Raw genomic sequence first — 26285 nt, 5'->3', positions numbered from 1 at the left:
GAAATGCCACTGTCTCGTATCAACTGCTTACCACTAAGAATTTAGGCTTCTCTAACACTTGGCAGTTTACAAAGCACGTCACCCCCAACAACTCCTTGAGAAAAGGAATGAAAGTATTATTATCCTCACTTTACCGAGGAGGAGATAGGCCCAGACAGGGGAAGATATCTGCCCAAAGTCACACAGCTAGTAATTGTGGGTGCCAGGACTCAAATCCCGATTTTTGGTTCCCAGTTCTGGATTCTTTCCTACTGTACATGGACGCCCTTCAGTGAATACAATCATCAGGGACCCCTGAGCACCTTAAGAGAGAACTGAATCCAACTGATCTTTTAGAGATCCAGGCTGGTTTTATTACTCCTAAAAGAAAAAATTCATTCCCAACAAACACCACCCACCTGGTATAATGGGAAAAGCACCTGGGAGAAAGGGAGACTGAGGCCCAAGACTCATCTCTGAGACTTACTAGTGATGTGGCCTTAGGCGAGTTAATTCACCCATTGGGACCTTAATTTTCCTAAATATAAAATAAGGAGTTGGATTAGGTGACTTCTTTTTTTTTTTTTTTTAGTGAGGCAATTGGGGTTAAGTGACTTGCCCAGGGTCACACAGCTAGTAAGTGTTAAGTGTCTGAGGCTGGATTTGAACTCAGGTACTCCTGACTCCAAGGCCAGTGCTCTATCCACTGCGCCATCTAGCTGCCCCAATTAGGTAACTTCTAAGGCCTTCTCCTCCCATCCCCAGGTCTAGGGGTGTGTGTGTGTGTGTGTGTGTGTGTGTGTGTGTGTGTGTGACAGACAGACAGAGACAGACAGACAGACAGAGAGATTCTCATCTCTATGACCCATACCACAACCAGCCAAAACATCCCTGAACTGACCCCATCCTCCTCCTTACCCGGCAAAAATACTGGCAATGTCAGCAATGAGCCACTCAATGCAGTTATAGCCCAGGATCCCCACGCCATGAAAACGCTCAAGGCCAAGCTGTGGAAATACAAAAATGTTTCTGCTCTTCTCAGGTGCCTGATTATTGAGACACTCAAAACATGCATCATTCCAGACCAGTTTATGCTCCATTTCAGGAAACCAGAGTTGCAGTTTCTCTAATAACAATGATGACACTAACACTGTTATTTCAATACTTTAGGAATTCATAATTTCATTAGTGTGGGGCCCCTCTTCATAGGTCCCAAGCCAACAGGGGGCAAGATGACAATATGGGATGACAAAGAAAGGTTCTCACATTGTACACAGTAACAGCAACATTGTATGATGATCAACTGTGATAGACTTGGCTCTTCTGAGCAGTGCAATAATCCAAAACAATTTCAAAGAACTCATGATAGAAAATGTTCTCCACATCCGGAAAAAAAGAATTGTGGATTCTGAATGCAGATTGAACCATACTGTTTCTACTTTGGGGCTGTTTTTTCTTCCTTCTTTTTTGAGGTTTTTCCCTTGTGCTCTGATTCTTTTTTTTACAACATGACTAATGCAGAAATATGTTTAATGTGATTGTACATATATAACCTATATCAGATTGCTTTCCGTCTTGGGGAGGGGGGAAGGAAGGGAGCGTGGAAAAAATGTGGTATTAAAAATCTTATGAAAACAAATGTTGAAAACTATCTTTATATGTAACTAGAAAATAATAAAATATTTATATAAAAAATAAAAACAAAGAAAGGTTCTCAAGAAGCTCATAGTCTAACAGGAGAGACAACATGCAAATCGCTATGTACAAAAAGGCTATAGATGGGATAAACTGAAGATCGCCTCCAAAGAAAAGGTGCTAGAATTAAGGGGATTAGGGAAAGCTTCCCTATGATGGCAGGCTTATAGTGTAAGTCTTGCCAGCCTAGAAAGCTCTATCGGGACCGAAACTCAGTTGAAAAAGACTCCAAAGGGGACAGCTAGGTGTTGCAGTAGATAGAGCACGGGCCCTGGATTCAGGAGGACCTGAGTTCAAATCCAGCCTCAGACATGACACTTACTAGCTGTGTGACCCTGGGCAAGTCACTGCAAAAAAGAAAGAAAGAAAGAAAGAAAGAAAGAAAGAAAGAAAGAAAGAAAGAAAGAAAGAAAGAAAGAAAGAAAGAAAGAAAGAAAGAAAGAAAGAAAGAAAGAAAGAAAGAAAGAAAGAAAGAAAGAAAGAAAGAAAGAAAATTACTCCAAAAAGACTGAGTCCCGTCCATGCCCCAGTGAAGTATCTGACAAAGACTTGAATGAAGGGCTTACAACCACAGTGATAAGGTGGATAGGGATAATAATGAAAGGGAAGCATAGGAAGAAGTGATAGTCCTGCTGACCTCAGCCCTGGTCAGACCACATCTTGGTGTATAGTTCTATCTGCCACATTTCAGGAAGGCCAACCACATTTTTTGTGTGTGTGAGGAAACTGGAGTTAAGTGACTTGCCCAGGGTCACACAGCTAGTAAGTGTTAAGTGTCTGAGGCCAGATTTTGAACTCAGGTCCTCCCGACTCCAGGGCCAGTGTTCTATCCACTGTGCCACCTAGCTGCCCCAACCACATTTTTTAAAAGCAAGAAAAATAAAATGGAAAACTTTATTTCAATTTGCACTCAAAGTTCACTAGTTCTCCCCCTGGAGATAGATAACATTTTTTTTTAATGTTCATTATCTCATCGGAGCCTCACAATGACCTTATTGTTCTTATTCTTTTGGACTCTATTTTAATTAATTAATTTGTTTGTTTATTTATTTTTGTGGGGCAGTGAGGGTTAAGTGCCCAGGGTCACACAGCTAGTAAGTGTCAACTATCTGAGGCTGGATTTGAACTCAGGTCTTCCTGAATCCAGGGCCAGTGCTTTATCCACTGCTCTATCTAGCTGCCCCCAACATTTTTTTTCAATTACCAGTCCCTTGGAATTGTCTTGGAGTAGTCAATTCTTTCACAGTTAATAATCATTACAACATTGCTTTTACTGTGCATAATGATCTCCTGGTTTTTCTCATTTCACTTTGCATCAGTTCATGTCTTTCTGTGTTTTTCTGAAACCATCCCCATCATCATTTCTTATAGCACAATAGTACTCCATTACAATCATATGCCATGACTTCTTCAGCTATTTTTTTTGTTTGTTTTTTTGTTTTTGTTTCTTTTGTTTTTTTGTTTTTTCGATAAGGCAGTTGGGGTTAAGTAACTTGCCCAGGGTCACACAGCTAGTAAGTGTTAAGTGTCTGAGGCCGGATTTGAACTCAGGTACTCCTGAATCCAGGGCCGGTGCTTTATCCACTGCGCCACCTAGCTGCCCCAACTTCTTCAGCTATTCCCCAATTGAAGGGCATCCCCTCAATTTCTAATTCTTTGCCACCACAGAAATAGCAGCTATAAATATTTTTGTATATATATTTTCCTTTTTCTTGGATCTCTTTGAGATCATTTCTAGTAATGGTATTGCTGGGTCAAAGGATATACTCAGTTTTACTTATTTTTTATGTATAGCACCCTTTGCTATTTTTTAGGGTATGAACAACCCTTTGGGCCCAGTTCCAAATTTTTCTCTGGGATGGTTGGGCCAATTCGGTACTCCACCAGAAATTCATTCGTGTACCTATTTTTCCCTCATCCCCTTTAGTATTTGTCATTTCTGATAGGTGTGAGGTATAACCTTAGAGTTGTTTTAATTTGCATTTCTCTAATCAATAATGATTTAGAGCATTTTTTTTATATGACTCTAAAAACTGCTTGTTTTTATATCCTTTATATCAGTTGGGGGATGGCTCTCATTTTTATAAATTTGACTCAGTTCTATGTTCAGTATTTGATAATGAGGACTTGAGAATGAGAAACTTGCTGTAAAGATTTTTTATATTACTCCATTGTCTATAATACCTTTTAGCAAAATGTTTCTCTGATTGTCTCTTTTAATTAGGTCTATTTTTGCTTTTAGTTTGCCTGAGATCATGATCACTACCCCTGACTTTTTTTTTAACTTCAGCTGAAGCATATTAGATTCTGCCCCACTTCTTTATTTTAACTTTGTTTCTGTTTCAAGTGTCTCTCTTGTTACAACATATTGTTGGATTCTGATTTCTAATCTATTCCATCTCCTTCCATTTTATGGGTGAGCTCATCCCATCCCATCCTATTTTGCTTCTAACCACTGCCTCCATTAATCTACCCTCCATTTTATCATCTTCCCCCCTTTCTCCTACCCCCTTTCCCTCCTATTTTCCTATTGGGTAACTTATATTTCTTTACACACACACACACACACACACATATATACACATTCTTCCCTCTTTGAACTAATTCTGGTGAAAGTGAGGTTCAAACATTGCTCACGCCACCTTCATGTTCCCCTCCATTGTAAAAGCTTTTCCTTGTGCACCTCTTTTATGTGAGAGAAATTTCCTCATTCTACCCCTCCCCTCCCCATTCTCCCATGCCTCCCTCTTTCTTACCCCTTCATTTTTTGAGTAAGATCATTCCAACATAATCAACTCACACCCACCCATGTAAACTTTTTTTAACTGTGCTAATAATAATACAGTTCTTTTGCATATGGGAATGTAAACAGCTTGACTTTATTAAGTCTTTTATGAATACTCTTTCATGTTTGCTTTTTTATGCCTCTCTTGAGTCTTCTGTTTGAATGTCAAATCATTCAGCTCTGGTCTTTTCATCAGGAATGCTTGAAAGTTCTCAATTTAATTAAATAGCCATTTTCTCCCCTGGAGGATTACTTGGTCTTACTGGGTAGGTGATTCTTGGTTGTAACCCTAGCTTCTTTGCCTTCATTTAACATGGAAGCCATTAGATCTTGTGTGGTCCTGCCTGTGGCTCCACAATATTTGAATTGTTTCTTTCTGGATGCTTGCAATGTTTTCTCCTTGACTATGGAGCTCTAGAATTTGGTTATAATCTTCATGGGAACTTTCATTTTGGGATCTCTTTCAGGAGGTGATCAATGGATTCTTTTCATTTCTTTTTTTCTCTCTGGGTCTAAGATATTAGGGAAGTTTTCCTTGATAATTTCTTGAATTATGATATCTAGACTCTGTTTTTGATCATGGCTTTCAGATAGTCTAATAATTAATTCTTAAATTATTTCTTCTCAATCTATCTTTCCAGGTCAGTTGTTTTTCCAGTGAGATATTTCACATTTTCATCTATTTTTTTTCTTTTTTAAAAAACTTTCTTTTATTGTTTCTTGAAGTTTCATGGAGTTAGTAGCTTCCACTTGCCCAATTCTATTTTTTTTTAGATAATAAGCATTTTTATTTATAATTTTGGATTCCAAATTTTCTCCCTCCTTCCCTCCATCCACTCCCTCACACCTTCCAGTGGCAATAAACAATCAGATGTGGGTTATACATATATAGTTGTGTAAAACATTATCATATTAGTCATTTTGTACAAGAAAGCTTGAATAAAAGAAAAAATGAAAGTGAAAAATAGCATTCTTTAGTCTGTGTTCAATCAATATCAGTTCTTTCTTTGGAGGTGGATAGTATGCTTCATCATTAGTACTTCAAGATTGTCTTGGATCATTGTATTGTTGAGAATAGTTGTCATTCACAGTTCAGTTCATCAAACAATATTTCTGTCACTGTGCACAAAGTTCTCTTGGTTTTGCTCACTTCACTATATATCAATTCATACAAATCTTTCAAGGCCTTTCTGAAATCATCCTGCTTGTCCTTTCTTATAACACAACAATATTCCATTATAATTATATATCACAGCTTGTTTAACCATTCCCCAATTGATGGACATTCCTTTGATTTCTAATTCTAAGCCACTACAAAAAGTGCTGCTATAAACATTTTTGTACAAATAGGTCTTTTTCTCTTTTTTTGGATGTCTTTGGGATGTAAACCTAGCAGTGGTATTACTGGATCAAAGGATACGCACAGTTCTATAGCCCTTTGGGCATAGTTTCTAACTGATCTCCAGCAATTTAAGGAATTATTTTTTTCAGTGAATTTTTGTACCTCTTTTTCCATTTGCTAATTCTGCTTTTTAAGGAGTTCTTCTCTTTGGTAAATTTTTGTGACTCTTTTACCATTTGGCCAATTCTGGGTTTTTTTTGTTTTGGGGGGGGGTTTGAGGGGCAATGGAAGTTTAGTGACTTGCCCAGGGTCACACAGCTAGTAAGTATCAAGTGTCTGAGGCCAGATTTGAACTCAGATCCTCCTGAATCCAGGGCCAGTGCTTTATCGACTGCACCACCTAGCTGCCCCCCAATTCTATTTTTTAAGGTATTATTTGCTTCAGCATTTTTGGTGCCCCTTTTACCAAGCTGTTAGGTTGGTGTGGGGTTTTTTCCATAATTTTCTTGCATCACTTATTTTCCCCCAATTTTTCCTCTACCACTCATCACTTTCTTTAGCTCTTCCAGGAATTCCTGTTGGGCTTAAATCCAGTTAGCATTTTTCTCTGAGATTTTGTTTGTAGCTATTTTCCTGTTGTCTTTTTTTTTTTTCTGAGTTTATATCTTGGTTTTCTCTACCACCATAGTAGCTTTTTATGGTCAAATACTTTTTTTGTTGTTTGCTCATTTTCCCCAGACTATTTCTTAACTTTGAACCTGATGTTAAAGTTGGGCTTTGCTCACAAGAGGGTGGGGAAGCATTGTCCCAAGCTTCAGAGTTTATCATGTTGCTGTTTCAGACATAGTTCTGGAAGTCTGCAAGTTTTTGGTGCTTCCAAGGTGGTGTGATCCTGGGAGAGGTATGGTCACTGCTTGCCTGGTCTGCACTCTACTCTTTACCTAGGAAAGGCCCCAATCCCCTATAGCCACACATGCTAGCATTCCTCTTTGCTTTGGAACTATGACCAGGGCCCCTGCTCCCTTGTGACTGACAACTGTAATGATTGGAATGACGCCACCTGCTGGAGACTTACTGTAGAAGAGTTCCACCCATGAAGCGAAGGTCTTTGAGGGCAAGACCAGGAGTCTTTTCTTTGGCGTCAGGAAGTGACGCGGGCTAGTGGGAGGAGGAAGGAAGAGACTGGCACTCCTCTGACTCTCTCTTTCCTGAGGACGCTGGTGGAGAGCGGAGCTAGAAATGTGCTCTCCCTTTAATAGATAGGAATCTAGGCCTTTCTCTCTCTTTACCAAAATTCTTATTCTCCTTAATAAATGCTTAAAAGTCTAACTCTTGCTAAAGCTTATAATTTATTGGCGACCACTCATTGGATATTTTAGACAGACTAGCTAGAATTTTAGCCCTTAACACTACCAATATTGCTCTCCACCCTAGAACCAAAACCCAGAATTGCTTCTGGGCAATAGAGTTGCTAATCAGTGTCAGACGTACCCAGTGCCAGCAAAGGGTCCTCTGCAATCTCTTTCTGACCAGTTTTCTGACCCGTTATCATCTCTGGGCTGAGATGTCCCAAAGCTGCTGCTGCTAGGGCAACTTCTGTTGCCATCACGGGACGCATGGGGCCTGTACAGGAGTCCATCCCAATGATACAGACTTTTCACCCCACCTTTTGTTGGCTCTGCCACTCCAAAATTTGATTTGAGTCATTATTTTAAATTTGTTTGGAGGGGAATGTTGGGAGAGTTCAGTTGGATGGCTATCTCTAATCCACTATCTTGGCCTGACCCCCTCAAAGTTCATCCTTTTTTTAAAAAAATCGATTTTTAATTTTTATTCATTTAACAAGCATTTGGGTTTTTTTCTTCCCTCATTTTTCTCTCCCATTGAGAAAAGAAAGCAAAACTCTTGTGACAGATATGTATAGTCCAGTAAAACAAATGTCTGCATTGTCCACATCCAAAATGTACATTCCATTCTGCATCTTGAGTCCACCCACTTTTTGTCAGAAACTGGGCAACATTCTTTAGCATCTGTTCTCTGGAATCATGGTTGAACATAGTTTTGATCAGAGTTTTTAAGTCTTTCAAAATTGCTTCTGTTTAAAATGTTGTGATAGTATAAGTTGTTAGCCTGATTCTGCTCATTTCATTCGGGCAAGGTTGATGCTTAATGAGAGTGTATACAAATCCATATTTCTAATAATCTTCTTCATTATTTCAATATGGAGGATGAAGGGGGCAGATTCATCAGCTTGGGTTAGATCATCATTGTTTTTACTTCTAATGTGGCTGTCAATGTGTTGGTAGAGAGAGCAAGAAGCTCTCTGGCTCCGCCATTCTCTTGTTCTTTGCTCAGGCTTGTTGTATCAGTAATAGTGCCAAATCTGAGTTTCTTTGCAGGATTTCTTTTAAGCCAACTTGTCCATTTTGAGAGAGTTAGTTTAGTTCAACAAAGTATGTATACCCCACTATATAACACACCATTTCAGGTTTCCCCATTCTAAAAAAAACAATAATAAACCCATTTTTACTGACCCAACACCTTGTCTCAAGCTATTTTCCCATATCTTCTTCTCTTATGTCTCACTACTAAATGGATTTTTAAAGTAATCTGCACCGGCTGCCTCCATTGCCTCTCTTTCCACTTATTCTTCAACCTGTACAATATGACTGCTAATCCCATCACTCTATTGAAATTACTTTATTAAAGATCACTAACCAATGCCCTTAAGAACCTAAGTGAGGGGGCAGCTAGGTGGTGCAGTGGATAAAGCACCGGTCTTGGATTAAGAAGGACCTGAATTCAAACCCAGCCTCAGACACTTGACACATACTAACTTGTGACCCTGGGCAAGTCACTTAACCCTCATTGCTCCCCCCCCCAAAAGAACCTAAGTGACAGGAAGGAGGGTTGTGCCCTCAATAGGAATAGAAGAATTTGGGGAAGGGATAGGTATGGGGAAAAATATGAGTTTTGTTGGACAATTAAGTTTAACATATCTATAGGATATCCAGATTGAGGATTACAGTGTAACCTAGATAAATTCTAAGGATCTTTATGTCAACTATCATGCCCACTGACTAGTCAGGACCTCAGAGCTTAGTTACATCTACTTAACATGTTTCTAGGGGTAAATCTGAAGGGTCAGTGGTAATTCTCTGTATTTTTTCCTTTTTTTGTTTTTTTTTTTTTGTGAGGCAATGGGGTTATTGTGACTTGCCCAGGGTCACACAGCTACTAAGTGTTAAGTGTCTGAGGCTGAATTTGAAAAAAAAAAAAACAAACCAATAGTGGTAATTCTCTGATGCCATTGGCTTGAGCCCCCATCAATGTGCATCTTCCCAAAATTATTAGTTGAGAATCATTCCATCAGCTAGCCTCAAGTAGCCTTTAGAAAGGGTGGTATAATAGAAAAAAGTGGTACAAAGGTGGTACAATAAAAAACTGGTACAGGGGTAGCTAGGTGGTAGGGGCAGCTAGGTGGAGAAGTGGATAAAGCATTGACCCTAGAGGACGACCTGAGTTCAAATCCGGCCTCAGACATTTGACACTAGCTGTGTGACCCTGGGCAAGTCATTTAACCCCCATTGCCCCACAAAAAACAAACAAAAAAACCCTGATACAAAGCATTTCCCCTAAAAGTCTCTCCTATAAATAGGGTCCAGGGGAAAGTAGCCTCAAGCTCAGAGAGAGCACTTATAGCAAAGGACTAGCTCACAACTTCGGGACACTAGAAGTCCCTTTCTCCCATTCATAGGGAAATCCACCCTTTAGGCATGGTATAGTCTTTTTGTTGGGTTCCTTGTAGAGCCTTGAGTCCAATCTATCCTTGACTCCCAATGATGAAGCCATTGCTGGACACTGACTCCAGCTGATCCAGGGGCACCATTTTAGACAATGATGAGGAAATAGAAAGTCCAACACCATCCAATCCTTTGAAGTTAAAAAAATACTCCTTTGATCATAGAGGAGGGTGGGAGAAAACCCGATTGAGGCTAAATCCAAGGCCTCTTCTTTTCCTCCAGAAGGTTCCTTCTCAGAGGAGTTCAGCTAAAACTCCACATACTCCAGTTTCTGAAATGTCTCCACTCTTTTTTTTTTCCTTAAGTGAGGCAATTGGGGTTAAGTGACTTGCCCAGGGTCACACAGCTAGTAAGTGTCAAGTGTCTGAGGCTGGATTTGAACTCAGGTCCTCCTGACTCCAGGGCTGGTGCTCTATCCACTGAGCCACCTAGCTGCCCCTGAAATGTCTCCATTCTAACTTGATGCTTTTGTATAAGACCCAGGGGGTATAATTAACTCATTTTCTCACCGTCCTGACCACTACCATTACTGCCCCAGCCAACTGGACCAGACTTCTTATCTGCCATTATTTCATTCTGTTAAAAGGTTTTCAAAAACTTTTCCCACTTAGTCAAAGGTCTTTGGATTGATGTGGTACTGAGACACATTCTCATCCAGTTAAGGTATAAAATGGGGTGGAGTGGTTTCTGATCCCACCCTTACAATGGGAGCCCATAGATTTAGAGTTGGAATAACAATAAGCAAAAGCACTTTAAGTTTTGCAAAGCACTGTACAAATATTATCTCATTTGATCCTCTCTCCAATCTACAGAGTTAAGTGCTATCAATTCTCCCCATTTTATGGGTGAGGAAACTGAAGCAGACAGTGTGGTTAAGTGATTTACCTAGGATCATGCAGCTACTAAGTGTTAAAGTCTGGATTCAAACTCAGGTCCTGGGGGCAGCTAGATGGCGCAATGGACAGAGCACCGGCCCTGGAGTCAGGAGTACCTGAGTTCAAATCCGGCCTCAGACACTTAACACTTACTAGCTGTGTGACCCTGGGCAAGTCACTTAACCCCTATTGCCTCACTAAAAAAAACAAACAAACAAATCAGGTCCTCCTGATTCCAAGCCCAGGGCTCTATCCACTATGCCACTTAGCCCCTCAATTCAAATCTAGCAAAGGCTCTGGGCTCTTTCTCTCAGCTTCCCCTCAGACTAGTGGTGGATAAAGGTCCATTTGGGGAGGGAGGGGGAATCAGAGTTAAGTGACTTGCCCAGGGCCTGAGGGTTCATTCTTTAGAGTATGAGCACTGTGCCCTGCCTGTTTCCAGTCACTTGGTGAGTTGGTTTCTGGGTTTGCATTATAGAGGAACTCTTCTCCATAAATAGAGATGAGGACACTGAAATTGAGAGAGGATAAGCAATGTGTACAGAGTTACACAATGAGTGATAGAGGTAGAATTTGAACCCAGCTCCTCTGACCCCTACACCCCCCCCCCAATCCAGCATTCTTTCCTATGTCCTGCAGTCAGTTGGTAATACCTATAGTCTAGTTCTAATTTGCCTTTCTGGCCTTATTTCACATGAATCTACTTCAGACATAACGGACTTTTCACTGCTCCCCAAACCTGGGAGGTACCCTCCCACTTCTCTGTATTTAGGCCAGGAACTGCCTCCTTCTTCATTTTCACTAGTTGAAATTTTCCTCTTCCTCACAGGCTCAGTTCAAGTGCCACCCCATCCTTGAAGTCTTTCCTGATACCCCTCCACCTGAAGGTGCTCTCCCTCTATTCCACCACCTCATAATTCCCAAAGCACCCTGTGTGGACCATTCCTTTGCCCCCATCACAGCATGCCTCATGTTTAAAGGTTATATTCTTCCTAGGCCTTCTAGGAGGCTGTCAGCAACTTGAGAGCAAGAGGGGTACAATTTTTTTGTGTTTTTAGCCTTGCTCTTGGACTAATGCCTTACATGGCTCATTTAGGCACATAATAAGGGTTTGTTTGAACTTAATAGGAAAGGAAGGCAAGGCAGGAAAGGACAGGCAAAGGAAAGGAAAGAGAAGGCAAGAGAAAGCAGGGGAAAGTGAACAAAGGCAAGAGAAGGCAAGGGGAAGGAAGAGGACCTCATCAGTCTCAAGACAAGTCTAGAAACATACCTTAGGCCCCTTTTTGAAGACTTTCATGCTAAGGAAGGCCAGAACTTGCACCCCACTGGCACAGACTTCAAAGTCTTGTCTCCCTACTGTGCCATAATATGACATCAGAGGATGATACCAAGGGGTTCATTCATCTAAATTTAGGTAAAGTAAAATAAGGATAATTTCAGAAAAAAGATAGGACATTTAGAGTGTCCTAAAAGAGCTCCAGCCTAGGAGCATGGACTTGGGGAGAGTCAAACCTCAGAGGCCATTCAAGGGTCACTCTTGCTCTGGAGCCTACAGACGCTGTGGGTTCAGGATGCTCCCCCAGCCTACTCAGTGGGCTTTGCCATCTACATGGACAAGGTGAGATGTAGTAGAAAGAGTACTGGACTGGGGGCCAGGAGACCCGAGGACTAACTTGTATGACTCAGGACCTTCATTTTCTCATCTATAAAAGGGGAGGGGCAGCTAGGTGGCACAGTGGATAGAGCACCAGCCCTAGAGTTAGGAGTACCTGAGTTCAAATCCAGCCTCAGACACTTAACACTTACTAGCTGTGTGACCCTGGGCAAGTCACTTAATCCCAATTGCCTCACTAAAAAAAAAAAAAAAGAAGAAGAAGGGAGTTAAGTTACTAGATGACTTCCAAAGACCCTTCCAGCTCAGCCATTCTAGGGTCTATGTTCATAGAATTATGAAAATGAAGGCAAGAAGACCCTTTTATAGATGATAAAAAAAATCAGTTCAAGGAGCCAGCTTGTCCAAGGTCCCATAAGTGCTATGCATCAAAGCTATAATCCAAGCCCATGTTCTCTGACTCCAATCTATCTATCTATCTATCTATCTATCTATCTATCTATCTATCTATCTATCTATCTATCTATCTGTCTGTCTGTCTGTCTGTCTGTCTGTCTGTCTGTCTGTCTGTTTGTTTGTTTGTTTGTTTTAAGCTACTTCCTATCTCTGGCATTCTATGTTCTGTTTCCTCCTGGATCTACCATTCTAAGGGCCCTTTTAGTGCCACATTTTGAGAACTCTGTGATCCTTGCTGTGGCTTGGTGCTAAAAAAAAAAGGCTAATGAGCAACATTCACAGTGACAGAGAACATATACCACATTACCTTGAGGAAGGATTTGGCCGCCTTCCGACACAACTCGTAGTACTCGATGTAGGTTAGGGTTTCCCATTCGTTCGTTTTCCTTGTCCCCAGAGCAATGAAATCAGGAAACTTCGTGACAGTTTCATGCACCAACTCATGAATAGTTAATGGAGGCTCATTCCCTTCACCTTTCTTGTTTGACCTCAGGATAACTTCGCCATCCAGGTGGGAAGTGAAGAAACCGATGGTCTCTGTGAATGGAGTCAGTAGGTTGAGGCATGACAGTGGTTTGGTTGCTGAACTTGGAGTCAGAAAGACCATCTCTGGCACCTACTAACTGTGGGAGCTTTCTGAGCTTCAGGTTCCCCATTTGTAAAAGCATTTACCTTACAGGATAGTTGTACAGCTCAAAAGAGATTTTATATACACACATACATACATATATGCATGCATACATGTATATAAACCGCCCTAAACATGCTAGCTATGAGGTTATGAGGTGCGGGGTCTCACCACCACCAGACAGGCTTAGAAGTCTTATCCTCAAGTCTGATCTGGCCCAGACCTCAATCCCACCATGGGCCCCCAACATTAGCTAGAAGGCGGTCATGATATTTAGGGCTGAGGAGAGGTAAGGAGATGTGAGGAGTGGGGAAAAGGACTAAGGTGAGGAAAGGGGAGGAGAGGATGAACCAGAGTGGAATGGAATAGAGTAGAGTGACTTTCCTTTTAGTTTTCCAAACTAAAATACCTCTCCCTGGCCACCAGTATGTGTCATCTCACCCTACTAGAATGTCAGCAGGGATTACCACTTGCTTTCCTATTTGCATCCTTGGTGTGCCACAGATAGCAAGTGTTTGCAAAATTATTTTTCAGTCATTCTTGGAAGAATATTCTTTATTCAAAAAGACTACAGAATAAAAAAAAAAGTCTTGGTGGGTGTAGCATCATAAACTCGGGAGAAGATATACTTATGTGAGAAATCCATATGGTAGAAAATATCTGAGGAAGGGTCAGTGGAAGGGGAAAACAGAAATAATTTTATTATGGGAGTATGCTACAGACCACTTGGGCAGAAAGAAATGATGAGGAAACATTTCACAAACCTGGCACAGCAGTCTCACTGATATAATAAGTGATAGGAGACTACAAATATCTCTAAGCAAGCTACAAGGACTGAGATTTTCCCTTCCAGGAAGTGTAAAAAGTGGGGAGAATCTTACAATGACTTGAATACCAGTTTTGTATTTCTGCCACAAACAAGTGCTTGTTACTCATATTTTGGCTTCCTTCTAAAAGAGATGAGGGCATGACAAACATGAAGAATTCAAAGAAATGGGGGAAAACTTGTAGTAACTGATGCAAAGAGGAGAAAGAGAACCAGAACATGAACATTTCCTACAATTTTTATTTATTTATTTATTTATTCATTTATTTATTCATTCATTCATTTATTTATCTATCTATCTATCTATCTATTTATTTATTTGTTTGTTTGTTTGTTTATTTTAGTGTGGCAATTGGGGTTAAGTGACTTGCCCAGGGTCACACAGCTAGTAAGTGTTAAGTGTCTGAGGCCGGATTTGAACTCAGGTACTCCTGACTCCAGGGCTGGTGCTCTATCCACTGCACCACCTAGCTGCCCCTCCTACAATAATTTAAACAAGAACACTAAAAGTCAGCTGAACTCAGATTAAAGGCAATGACTAATATTAGAGGACGGATGAAATATACCTCCCTTCTTTTGATAGAAAGGTGAGGGACTATAGATGCAGAATGTTGTATGTACTATCAGGTGCGGTTACAATGTCGGTTGTTTTTCTTTACAAGAAGTGAGGGTTACATAAGGTTATTAGGAAATGTTTGTGGTGTTAAAAAATAAAGCAAAAGATTGCAGTAAAACTTTTAAAAATTGAATGTCATGGAGGCAGTGGGGATGAATATGCACTCTGGCCCCCTTCCCAAGTAGTAGTTAGGGAGAGGATGGCTGTTTATTTCTCTCTTGTCCCACAGGAATATTCATCAATGGCGATCCCTCCCATAACTTAAACAAGATTTCCTCCCGTATTCTCCTGTTTTCCATTCCTCTCTTTGCCTCCTTTCTCATTCTTCTGTAAGCTCTCTTCTTCCCAGGAGACTACAGGAATTCTTTTCCCTTCTCTGTTAGCCTTTAACTTGATTAGGGGACATCTCATATTTCCCTCTTTATTTGTCCTCCCTTTCCCCTTCTATTCACTCTCCTAATCTGTAATTTGGTCCCACAAAAAGCATTGGTTCACGCTTATGCAAGGTTTTGTGAGGGTTAGTCCATCACATTGCAAGCCCATTTTTCTCCCATCGCTTCAATTTGACCTCTGCTTTTACTCTCGTCTCCTCATTTAGAAAGAAATCTCTTGAGGTCTCTGATGTTATTTTGTTGTTGTTCTTGATTGCTATATTGGTTTACTTTTCTTGTATTTCTGTTGTCTGGAGTGTTTCAGAAGCAAATAATTTCTTCAGGTTTACTTTTCTTTCTAGAAATTGTCTTTTTTCTTTTTTTCTTTTGTTTTTTTTTTAATCGAGACAATTGGGGTTAAGTAACTTGCCCAGGGTCACACAGCTAGTAAGTGTTAAGTGTCTGAGGCTGGATTTGAACTCAGGTACTCCTGACTCCAGGGCCGGTGCTCTATCCACTGTGCCACCTAGCCGCCCTTTTTCTTTTGTTTTTTAATTGCTTGTCCATATTTTTTCATTCATACTTAGGCTCAGATTTGTAGGGTCCATCACATTGGGCTGTATCTTGAGCTTTGGAACACATTATTCTATTTCTTCCTGTGCTTTCTGGTGAGTGCATAATAGTCTTTTTTCATTCAAATTTCCTTTCCTTCATATTTGAAGGTTTTTCTCCTTGTCACAAATAGAATTTATTGTTTCTCAATGTATGTCTTGGAGTTTGCCAATATGAGTTTTTTGCTTCTGGGGTTTTTTTTCCTAGAGATTATGGATTCTTTCAATGGGTACTTTGTTTTCTGTGTTCAAACATTCAAAGTAAGAATTATGGTATTATTTTTTGCATTAGAGTATTCAAGTTTTTTTTACTTACTGTGTTCTTCTGGGAGACTTATAATCCTTAAATTTCTTGTGCTTGATATCAGTATGTTTTGCTCCATGGAGAATATACTTTCCATTAATGTTATTGCTTTTTGCTGCTTTTCTTCCAGATTGTCATTCCCTCGAAAGTATTTACATTCTCAATCAGCTATCCTCAATATTGTTTCTTCAGTGAGACCTGTCACCACGAATTCATGTTTTGTTTTTTTTTATTCTGCCAGTTATTTATCTTTAGGGGTTAGGGATTATTAGCATTCTTTGTTGTTAGTGCATTGAGCTTTTGCCTTGTTCCGGGGTTTTGGTATACTAAATCATGGAGAAAGCTGAAATTGCTTTTTCTGTGGTGTATGATTCCTTTTTTTTTTTCTGGCAGGGCAATGAGGGTTAAGTGACTTGCCCAAGGTCACACAGCTAGTAAGTGTCAAGTGTCTGAGGCTGGATTTGAACTCGGGTCCTCCTGACTCCAGAGCCAGTGCTTTAGCCACTGCGCCACCTAGCTGCCCCCTATGATTCCTATTTTGGAGAGATTTGAGAGGTAGTGAGGATCAGAGAAAATGCCTTATCTGCCATCTTGTTGGTCACATGACTGACCCCCATGGTTTTTTAGTCCTTTCAGTTGAAGGAGCTTTCTGGCAATGGTACCCTTCTCCTCTGTGAAGCATTTATGTAAATTACCTCTTCCTAGGCAAACAGCGCCCAAGTTGGGGATCGCTCAAACTCAAATAGTAGCCGAAAGGGCTAGAAATGTCCCTCTCTCTGGATTGCTGTTTAACCACCTCTGCTTAGGGAAAGGAACACAAAGCAGAAGAGACCACCAAGGACTTAGGATCTAGTCTCAGACTCACCTGAGTAAGCTCATGTTGTTGATACCATGTGCTTGTAATTGTCATGGCTGCTGGGAGTGGGGGAGAGAGAGAACAATCCTCTGGACCCCCTTTCTGAATGTCCAAGGGAAAGCTAGCATTAGCCAGACTCAAACGAAGAGACCACCTCAAGAATTTCCTCCTTGTTGCTCCCTCATCACCTCTTGCCTGGAGCAGTTCAACAGCCTCCTGGTCGGTCTTTTCTGCCTCAGGTCCCAGGTTTCCAATCTACCTTCTGTACAAGCTGCTAAAATGGTGTTCCTGGAGCACCTATAGACATGTTATTGCCTTACTAGGTGAACTCCAGAGCAAAGAGAGACTCTTCTACTTGACATCTAAAGCTCTTCACAGCCTGTCTCCAAAATACCTTTCTAGCCTCATTTCATATACTCCCCCTCTTCAGGTGATCTGCAGTAGAGTCAAGACAGCCTCCTTGTGTGATGCTCCATCTCTATTCTCTGTACTTCTGCATATACTGTCTCCATGTCTAGAAGGCTGTACTCCTTCCTTCAAGAACCTCCATCTCTTGAAGTCCTTATTTTCTTTCAAAGGTCAGCTCAAGTACTATGTTCTAGGGGGCAGCTAGGTGGCACAGTGGAGAAAGCACTGGCCCTGGATTCAGGAAGACCTGAGTTCAAATCTGGCCTCAGACACTTGACACTTACTAGCTGTGTGACCCTGGGCAAGTCACTTAACCCCCACTGCCCACCAAAAAACAAAACAAAACAAAACAAAACAAAAAACAAGTACTATGTTCTGCATAGGTAATTTCCTAATTACTATCCCCTAGCTCCCCTCACTCCACCCCAAACTACAGAGCATTCCCCCAAAATGATATTGTATATACACCTATGCATGTTGTATAGTGGATGGTCTATAGACCAATAGTAATATTTAGCACTTATATATCACTTCAAAGTTTGCAACGCGTTTTATGGATCTCATTTGATCCTTAAACCAACTGTGAAGTAAGCTCTATTATTATCCTCATCTCACCCCTTGAGGGTAGGGGGTTATTTCATTTTTTTAAGGCCAAAGTCCTTGGCCATAGTGTCCAGCACATGATATAGAATGTGGAAGGCTCTTATTAAATGGTTGCTGATTGATTGGGAAAGTAAATGGGAGGGAGGAAGGAGCTAGATGCTATGTATGCCTACTTGGTAGAGAATAACTCCAGATGAACTTATGAGCTGCTTGGATCCTTGGTCAATGTGACCTCAAGTGGAGGACCACCTGGTGGTTGATATAGATATTGTACCTCAAGATATACAGTTATGAGAGGCAGCTAGATGGCGCAGTGGATAAAGCACTGACCCTGGAGTCAGGAGTACCTGAGTTCACATCTGGCCTCAGACACTTAACACTTACTAGCTGTGTGACCCTGGGCAAGTCACTTAACCCCAATTGCCTCACTTAAAAAAAAAAAAAAAGATATACAGTTATGACCCGAGGAGATGCATCAAATCTGAGTGTTGGCAAATGTGCTCTGTATACCTTTGCATATTAATGGAATTGCTCAGCAGCAGGAGGCTTGCCACTTGGTGAATATTTTTTTTTTTACTGTGGCAACCCATGAAACAAAGAAAAATATGCAATAGCCCTCAACCTTGTATGGCCCCCTTCTGCTTTTGAAGGGATTGTGTCAGGATGATGGAAAAGAGGACAAGAGAGTTTCAAGAATCAAAAATATTTAGACCAGTTGTTAATAATGACTTAGCTGTTCTACTGGAATGGTGAGATCCTTGTCCAATGGCCAACAAGTTGACATACTGTGGGAGAAGAATGAGTCATATCAATCTGGACATTCTTGTTATAAATGAAACTAGAAGAAAAAAGGAATTTGGAGCCAAGTAGTAGGGTGGCTCACAGATATTTCAATGGAAAGACAAAGAACGGAGTCAGAAGGGGTGGAGGATTTATCATAAACTGAAAGGAAAGAAGAAATATCACTTCACAGGACATTCAGTTACCTTGTGTTGCATTATTCACAATAAATATTTACAAAGGGACCACCATAAAAATGCAGTTTATGACCCCACATTAACACATTAAGAAGTTCTAATGGAATGGTGAGATACTTGTCCAATGGCCAACAAGTTGACATACTGTGGGAGAAGAATGAGTCATATCAATCTGGACATTTTTGCTATAAATGAAACTAGAAGAAAAAAGGAATTTGGAACCAAGCAGTAAGGTGGCTCACAGAAATTTCAATGGAAAGACAAAGAATGGAGTTAGAAGGGGTGGAGGATGTATCATAAACTATAAGAAAAGAAGAAATATCACTTCACAGGACATTCAGTTACCTTGTATTGCATTATTCACAATAAATATTTGCAAAAGGACCACCATAAAAATACAGTTTATGATCCCACATGAAGAAGTTAAAAAATTCTGCTAAGCCCAAAGAACTTGAAAAAACTCTCCAAATTAAATTAACATATACTCTGATACTAAGTAACTTCAATGTAATGATGGGAAATAGGTGAAGATGGTGAGAAATATATCACAAAGCATGGGTTAGAAAGAAGGAATGAGAGAAACCATATGTAGAGATAACACCAAAAACTCATGCCTTTATCTCACAAATACTTTATTCAAGAACAAAACTGGTATGCTCTAGACATGGCAAGAAATGAACAACATTACTCACACACAAAAAATGAGATTGAATATATTTATAATATGGGAAAAGATGTGCTATTGAAGTAGATCTGAATCAGCTGACCAAGTACAGCCAAACCAAACCATTGACGTATTAGAGAGAAGATCGGAATTTGTTAAAAACAAGCTGAAAAAAAAAACAATAGAAAAAATGGCATGCAATTGAAACAACTTAATCCTAATTAAATTATTATTTTAATAAGTAGTTTATGATAAAAATGGATAATGAAGAGCAGAAATGGCATCAACACTGACAGTAATGATTTTATGCAGAAGTTTAAACACAGTAAATATCCCATTTGCCCCCAAGGATTAATCCTGGCCCCTTTTGTCTTCTCCTTCTATACTATTTCACTTGGTAAACTCATCCACACTCAATTATCATCTTTATGCTGATGACTCTCAGATCTACTTATCCAGCCCTAACTTCTTTCCTAACCTCCAGACTCTCATCTCCAATTGACTACTGACCCTCTCAAATTCAATGTCCCATAGACAACTTAAACTCAACATGTCTAAAACGGAATTCATTCTCTTTCTCCCCAAGACCTCCTTTCTTCATTACTTTCTTATTATTGTAGAGGGGACTACCATCCTCCCAGTCACTCAGCGTAGAAATCTTGGTGTCATCCTCAACTCCTCACTATCTCTCACCCTCCATATTCAATCAGTTGCCAAGTCCTGTCAATGCTACTTTCAAAATATCTTTCATTTATGCCCATCTTTCTTCTGACACTGCTACCACTTGTTATAGGCCCTCATTGCTTCATACCTCAAATATTACAATTGCCTGTGGGTTGGTCTCCCTGCCTCAAACCTCTCCACTCTACCCTGCACTTAACTGTCAAAGTGATCTTCCTAAAGCATGTCTATCCATATCATTCCCCCTCCCCCACCATTCAGTAAACTCCATTGTCTCCTTATCAAACCCTCTGTTTGGCCTTTAAAGTTTTTCATTACCTGGTCCCTTTCTACCTTTCCAGTCTTTTTACACCTTACTCCCCACCCCTACTCTGCAATCTAGCAACATTGGCCTCCTTGCTGAGCTTCACACAAGAAACTCCATTCCCAACTCCAGGTACCTTCACTGGCTGTCCTCCATGCCTGGAATGCTCTCCCTCCTAAACTCGACATCCTGGTCTCCCTGGATTCCTTCCTACAGCTAAAATTTCTCCTTCTTAAGAAGACTTTCTCAGGGGCAGGTAGGTGGTGCAGTGGATAAAGCACCAGCCCTAGATTCAGGAGGACCTGAGTTCAAATCCAGCCTCAGACACTTGATACTAGCTGTGTGACCCTGGGTTAATCATTTAACCCTCACTGCCCTGCAAAAAAAAAAAAAAAAGAAAAAGAAAAAAAGAAAGAAAAAAGGTTTTCTCAATCTTCCTTAATGCTAATGCCTTCTATATGTTGACCATTTTCAATTTATCTTGTATATCTTGTTTGAACATAGTTGTCTGCATGTTATCTTCACCATTAGATGGTGAACTCCTTGAGAGCGGGAATTGTCTTTTGCCTTTCTTGTAATCCAGGTACTTAGCACGGTGCCTGAACACATAATAAACAATTAGCAAATGATTATTGAATGACTAGTTGTATCGAGCTCTAGAAGCCTGCAGAGCTTTCTGAAAGAAATCTACAGCCATTTGAAATAATTTGGCATGACCATCCACACAGGATAGACTAAACAGATGAAGAATGCCTATTGTCCTGGATTATGATAGGCAGTAGAAAGGTCAATTTATAGAGTTTGTCCATTACTATGTATGCCAGCATAGATAGCAGATGAATGAATAATAAGTTGGACCCAGAATTGAACAAGAGGATAGTGGATTGGATTGCCTTCAGAAAATTGCAAAGTTCATTTAATGACCTTGGAGTCAAACAGAAATAGAAACCTATCTTTTAATATCGATATTAGGTATGCTATATAGTGGCAAAATATGGAGCACAAGTCTCCAAAGAATTGACAATTAATATCAGAGGGCAATGAAGAGGATCAGGGTAGGTGTGAACAGGAATCAACCTAGAACCACTGAAAAAATACAGAGAAGAACAAGAATAGACAATGTTGTCGGGGAAATATATGATTAGAAAACATGGGTTTGGGGCAGCGAGGTGACGCAGTGGATAAAGCACTGGCCCTGGATTCAGGAGGACCTGAGTTCAAATCTGGCCTCAGACACTTAACACTTACTAGCTGTGTGACTCTGGGCAAGTCACTTAACCCCAATTGCCTCACAAAAAGAAAAAGAAAAAAAAAAAGAAAAGATGGGTTGTCATGTGATGAAAACAAGAGATGACAGGGGAACAGCCCAAGTATGGTATCCTTTAGAAAATGAGAAAGGTCTTGGCTTTTTAACTTATGGGAGATTAAGAAAAAGATTCACACAGAATTGGTATGCATACATAATTTTCTATCTGCATCATTAGAGGGAACATCCAAATGGATAAGGTCACAGATGTATTTGAATAGATTTTACACTTTGGTTCAAGAGATCAACTCTATCAGTATAGAACAAAATAAATGTCTGGTCAACAGTTCATAAGAGTGTGGAAATTTATTTTGATTTGGGGACCCTACCTTTGGGCTGAAATTAGAAAGCCTTAGGCCCTCAAGGATTTTCTGTGTGGGAGGGGCTGGTGCCCATCCCCCTCTGCTTCAGCTGAGCCAAAAAGCCCCATGGGTAGAAGACGCCAGGTCAGACAGTTGGGCAGGGGCCCCAGCTCCCTCTACCCTGAGCAGATCTATCTGAGAGATCCTGGGCTCGTCCAGGCCAGGCTCTGGCATAGCCCTTGCCGAGGTCCCAGGCGCACAGCAGGGGGCACAGGCCCCTGAGCCCTGGGTATGGTATGCACAAGACACTTGAGTGTCCCAGTCCCCCCAGCTGCAGCCCTGGCTGGTGGATTAGCTTGGGGGCTGTGGGTGCAAAAAGCCCCAAGATTTGAGTGGAGAGAAGATATATATAGACCTGGGAGTTAGATGGAAAAAAGAGGCCGAAGGACAAGATTAAGAGAGGCTGACGAGATTAGAACGGAGAAGGAGAGGGGTGGCAAAGGCGGCAGAGGGCAGACTGACTGAGCAGACAGACAGACAGAACAGGAGGCAGTGGAGAGCACAGAAGCGGTCAGCACAGGGTATACGTTGGAGAAAGTGAAGATTAAGAGAACAGAAGGACACTGGAGCACTAGGAGAACGGAAGGAGAGGTCAGTGAGAGAGAAACACAGGGGTTCAGCTGTGGCAGTACAGAGAGGAAAGTTAGTGAAAGGAGCTGAGCAGGGAAAAGTGGAACATGCCCTAAGGCAAGAAGCGGCTAAGGCCCTTATTGTATTAAAAAGGTTCCAGGCCCAGCAGGTGGAAAGAGAGGCCCTGAACGCAGTCAGCTTGTACATTTTATTTCCCTGTATTCTTAATTTTAAATTGTATCTCATAAATAAACTCTGCTTTGATTATTTAGTTAAGAGGCTTCTTAATCTTTTGCTTATCAATTTGGGAGCAGAGAGGGAACTTTATAAACGGTCCATATTAAGTTAATAGCAGTCAGATAGCCAGTCAGTCAAAAGTTCCAGATTAAGTACCCCAATCAGATTAGTCCCCCCAAATTAGGCTAGTCATTTAAAATATTTCAACAAGAGAAAGTTCTATGGTTCTAGCAGACCATGACAAAACAAAACTGAGACCTCCTGTTTTCTAGAGCCCTGAACTTGGAAGGACATAATCCTTTGCAATCATCCTCTGGATGATCTCACCTTCTGGGCTAGTCACATAAATTCACCAGGTGTTCTCTGATCAAAGACAAGCACTGGACAAACTCAGAAAGTCCTGCAATGAATCAAACTTGTCACATACTTTGTGCTCCGTCATTGTCAGGGCTTCAGATTGCTGGGCAGCCAATGGTGTAAGTATTGAGATCTCCCCACACTGCCTTGGGTCCCCCCACTAGGGGTGGGGCCCTGGCACATGTGTCTATAGCTCCTCCTTGCTTACAAGCCTTTTTCCTCACTCTGAAAACAAAACTTTAATTCCTGAGTCTCCTGTCTCTGGTTTGCTCTGTTCAACTGGTGATTCATAGGTTAGAGCTGGTTCTGATCCAGGTGACATTTTGGTGTCAGAAGTAGCATTGGACATGTAACTGGGCCAACTGGCCCAGAACCAGCCAGAGTGGACTAGGTACCACTGGAGATTTCTCTAGAGTCCAGCTCCTCCTTATCTGGAGGGGTCTCTTCCTGCTCCAACCCATCCAGAGCTCTTGCCTTTGTTCGAGCCTGCCTTTTCTTTGTGAGGAAAAACCCCTGGGCACCTCCAGTGATTCATCTCGGATCACTCTGGTAAGATGGATATACTTTTATAATGGCGTGCCAGAACACCTCTGGTTAAATTTGCAAATGGTGTGCCAAGACACCTCTGGTTAAGTTTGCAAACAGCAGGTCTCTGGTTTTTCCTCTGCAGTCCTCTGGTTAAATTTTGCAAACTATATCCTCTGGTTTTTGCACGTCTCTAGTTCAAATTTTCAAACTGTGTGCTTTCTATTGAACTGGTTAAAGTAAAATTGAGATTGTAATTGTGTGTTCTGTGAATTTGTGATCTAATTTGTCTTTGTGGAATGCTGCCTGTGTTTCTTATTTAAGTGGTATTTGTGTGAAGCTGCAAGCTTTGTGTCTGTATCTGTCCTGTCATTTTGTCTGTGTGTTTAAGTAAAATGTCTCTGTCCTGTTTGTGCTGTTTGTAGATTCTGTCACGTCAAAAGATTAAAAATGCAGTCATCCTGGGGCAGCTAGGTGGCGCAGTGGATAGAGCACCGGCCCTGGAGTCAGGAGTACCTGAGTTCAAATCCGGCTTCAGACACTTGACATTTACTAGCTGTGTGACCCTGGGCAAGTCACTTAACCCCCATTTGCCCCGTCAAAAACAAACAAAAAATGCAGTCATCCAAAAAAGTTTCTAAAGAGTTTAGGACACTGGGAAAGATGAATGAACTTCCATACTTGAAGCAATGGTCTCAGTAAGCAGGACTAACTCCCACTTTAGGCTTTCTGTGGGAGATTAGATTATAAGAAAAAAGAAACCCCTGCAAAACACTTTTTTTCTGTCATTTCAACATCAGCCAAGTTGGAATTGCAGAAATAAACTCAGGGAGTTAAAAGTTTGTGTCAGATTATTAAAGTTTGTAGAAGTGCTAAAAAAACCATCTTATCAGATTCTGGAGGTTTGAAGATTAATCATTTTAAGATTACAAGGGAGAACTCCTGGGGTTTGTGGTAATTCCAGGAACTCACTCCCTTCTGAAATATTTTAGTAAGTTTTGGGGTACAGAGGTACAGAATTATTTTAAGGAAAAATAAGGATTAAATTTTGTAAAAGTTAAAGGTGGGTGATACTTCCCATGAAGATTGATAACTTCATTGTTCTAGGGTAATAAAGGAAGGCAGCTAGTTTGGAAGTAATCCCAGAGTGGGAAAAAAAAAATAAGTAAAAGGTTTGCACTTTACAGCAATAACTTTGTTAACCCTTTCTTGACAATTCTGACCATGAAAAAAGAAAAGATTGTTTAAACCAAAGATCACTTTGATCAGAGACCCTCTTCCTCTTATTCTGTTAAGCCTTCTCAGATCAGTTTCTCTGGTTGCCCCAGTTTCTTGATCTGTAAAGAGAAAAATAATAATGGTACCCACCTCCCAAAGTTGTGAAATCAAAATGATATGATTATAAAGTGATTAACACAGTGACCAACATATGCCAAGCACATTATTATTTCTTTAACTAAATGTAATTGTCCTCCTAGGGAGAAATGATTAGGCAAAATAATAAGACAAAGATGTAATATAAAAGTTTTCTAATTAAATGAAACAGTAAATTTTGAGAAAAGCAACAGGATTAGACTGTGTTTTTTCTAGGAACTATATACTAATTTTAGTGATTGGCTTCCAAATGTATCATGGAAATTCAGGTTTTGAATATTTGGGTAATAGATTCTGAAAACTGGATTAAGGATTTATTAAGTAAGGATTAATTGGACTTTACACATAAATTATATTGATAATGGTAAATAAAGACAAATTATTTTCCCATTTTTAAAGTATCCATCTGATAGTATTAAAAGGCAGGAGAGTTCTTTTAACAGTTGAACCATCATAAACTATTTTTTGTTCATTTTTGTTTATTTGTATGTTTTTTGTGGGGCAATGAGGGTCAAGTGACTTTCCCAGGATCACACAGCTAGTAAGTGTCAAGTGTCTGATGCCGGATTTGAACTCAGGTCCTCCTGAATCCAGGACTGGTGCTTTATCCACTGTGCCACCTAGCTGCCCCCCCCATCATAAACTCTTTTTTTTTTTTGGCGGGGCAATGGGGGTTAAGTGACTTGCCCAGGGTCACACAGCTGGTAAGTGTCAAGTGTCCGAGGCTGGATTTGAACCCAGGTACTCCTGAATCCAGGGCCAGTGCTTTATCCACTGTGCCACCCAGCTACCCCCCCATCATAAACTTTTAAAAGATTTTTATATTAGGCATAGGATTTAGGTAAGGCTAGAAACAGAAAATAGAATATATAAACTGAAATTCTCTGAAGTTTCAAGATTGGAAAACACCAAACTGTATTAAGTCTTGTTACTAGCGGAATTATATAGGAATCTCTAGATTTGTAACCAGAAAAGCGAAGCCCCTTTTAGAGCTGTCCTGAGAATAAAGTCTATTGTCCAAGAAAAGATATCTATCAAGATGACTACATGAGACATCTGGCACTCGAGATGTGTTTATTAAATAGACATTGAGAATGGGTCACTAGGATAACAAGAAGAATTGATATTAGTTAATATTGTTGAAAATTATTGTATTGC

General features: G+C 40.5%; 1 protein-coding gene across 1 annotated transcript in view; it reads right to left on the bottom strand.

Moving 5' to 3' along the window:
• Positions 1-13154, bottom strand: part of LOC122745429 (long-chain-fatty-acid--CoA ligase ACSBG2-like) — a 57678-nt gene extending 44524 nt beyond the window's left edge. The window contains 2 exon segments of the mRNA XM_043990732.1: positions 898-986; positions 12855-13154. Coding sequence (XP_043846667.1) covers positions 898-986; positions 12855-13154 — 389 coding nt within the window.
• Positions 13155-26285: the final 13131 nt, after the last annotated feature.

Source organism: Dromiciops gliroides, chromosome 1 (genome assembly GCF_019393635.1).
Source record: "Dromiciops gliroides isolate mDroGli1 chromosome 1, mDroGli1.pri, whole genome shotgun sequence".
NCBI lineage: Eukaryota > Metazoa > Chordata > Mammalia > Microbiotheria > Microbiotheriidae > Dromiciops > Dromiciops gliroides.
This window is presented reverse-complemented; position numbering and strand designations above follow the sequence as displayed.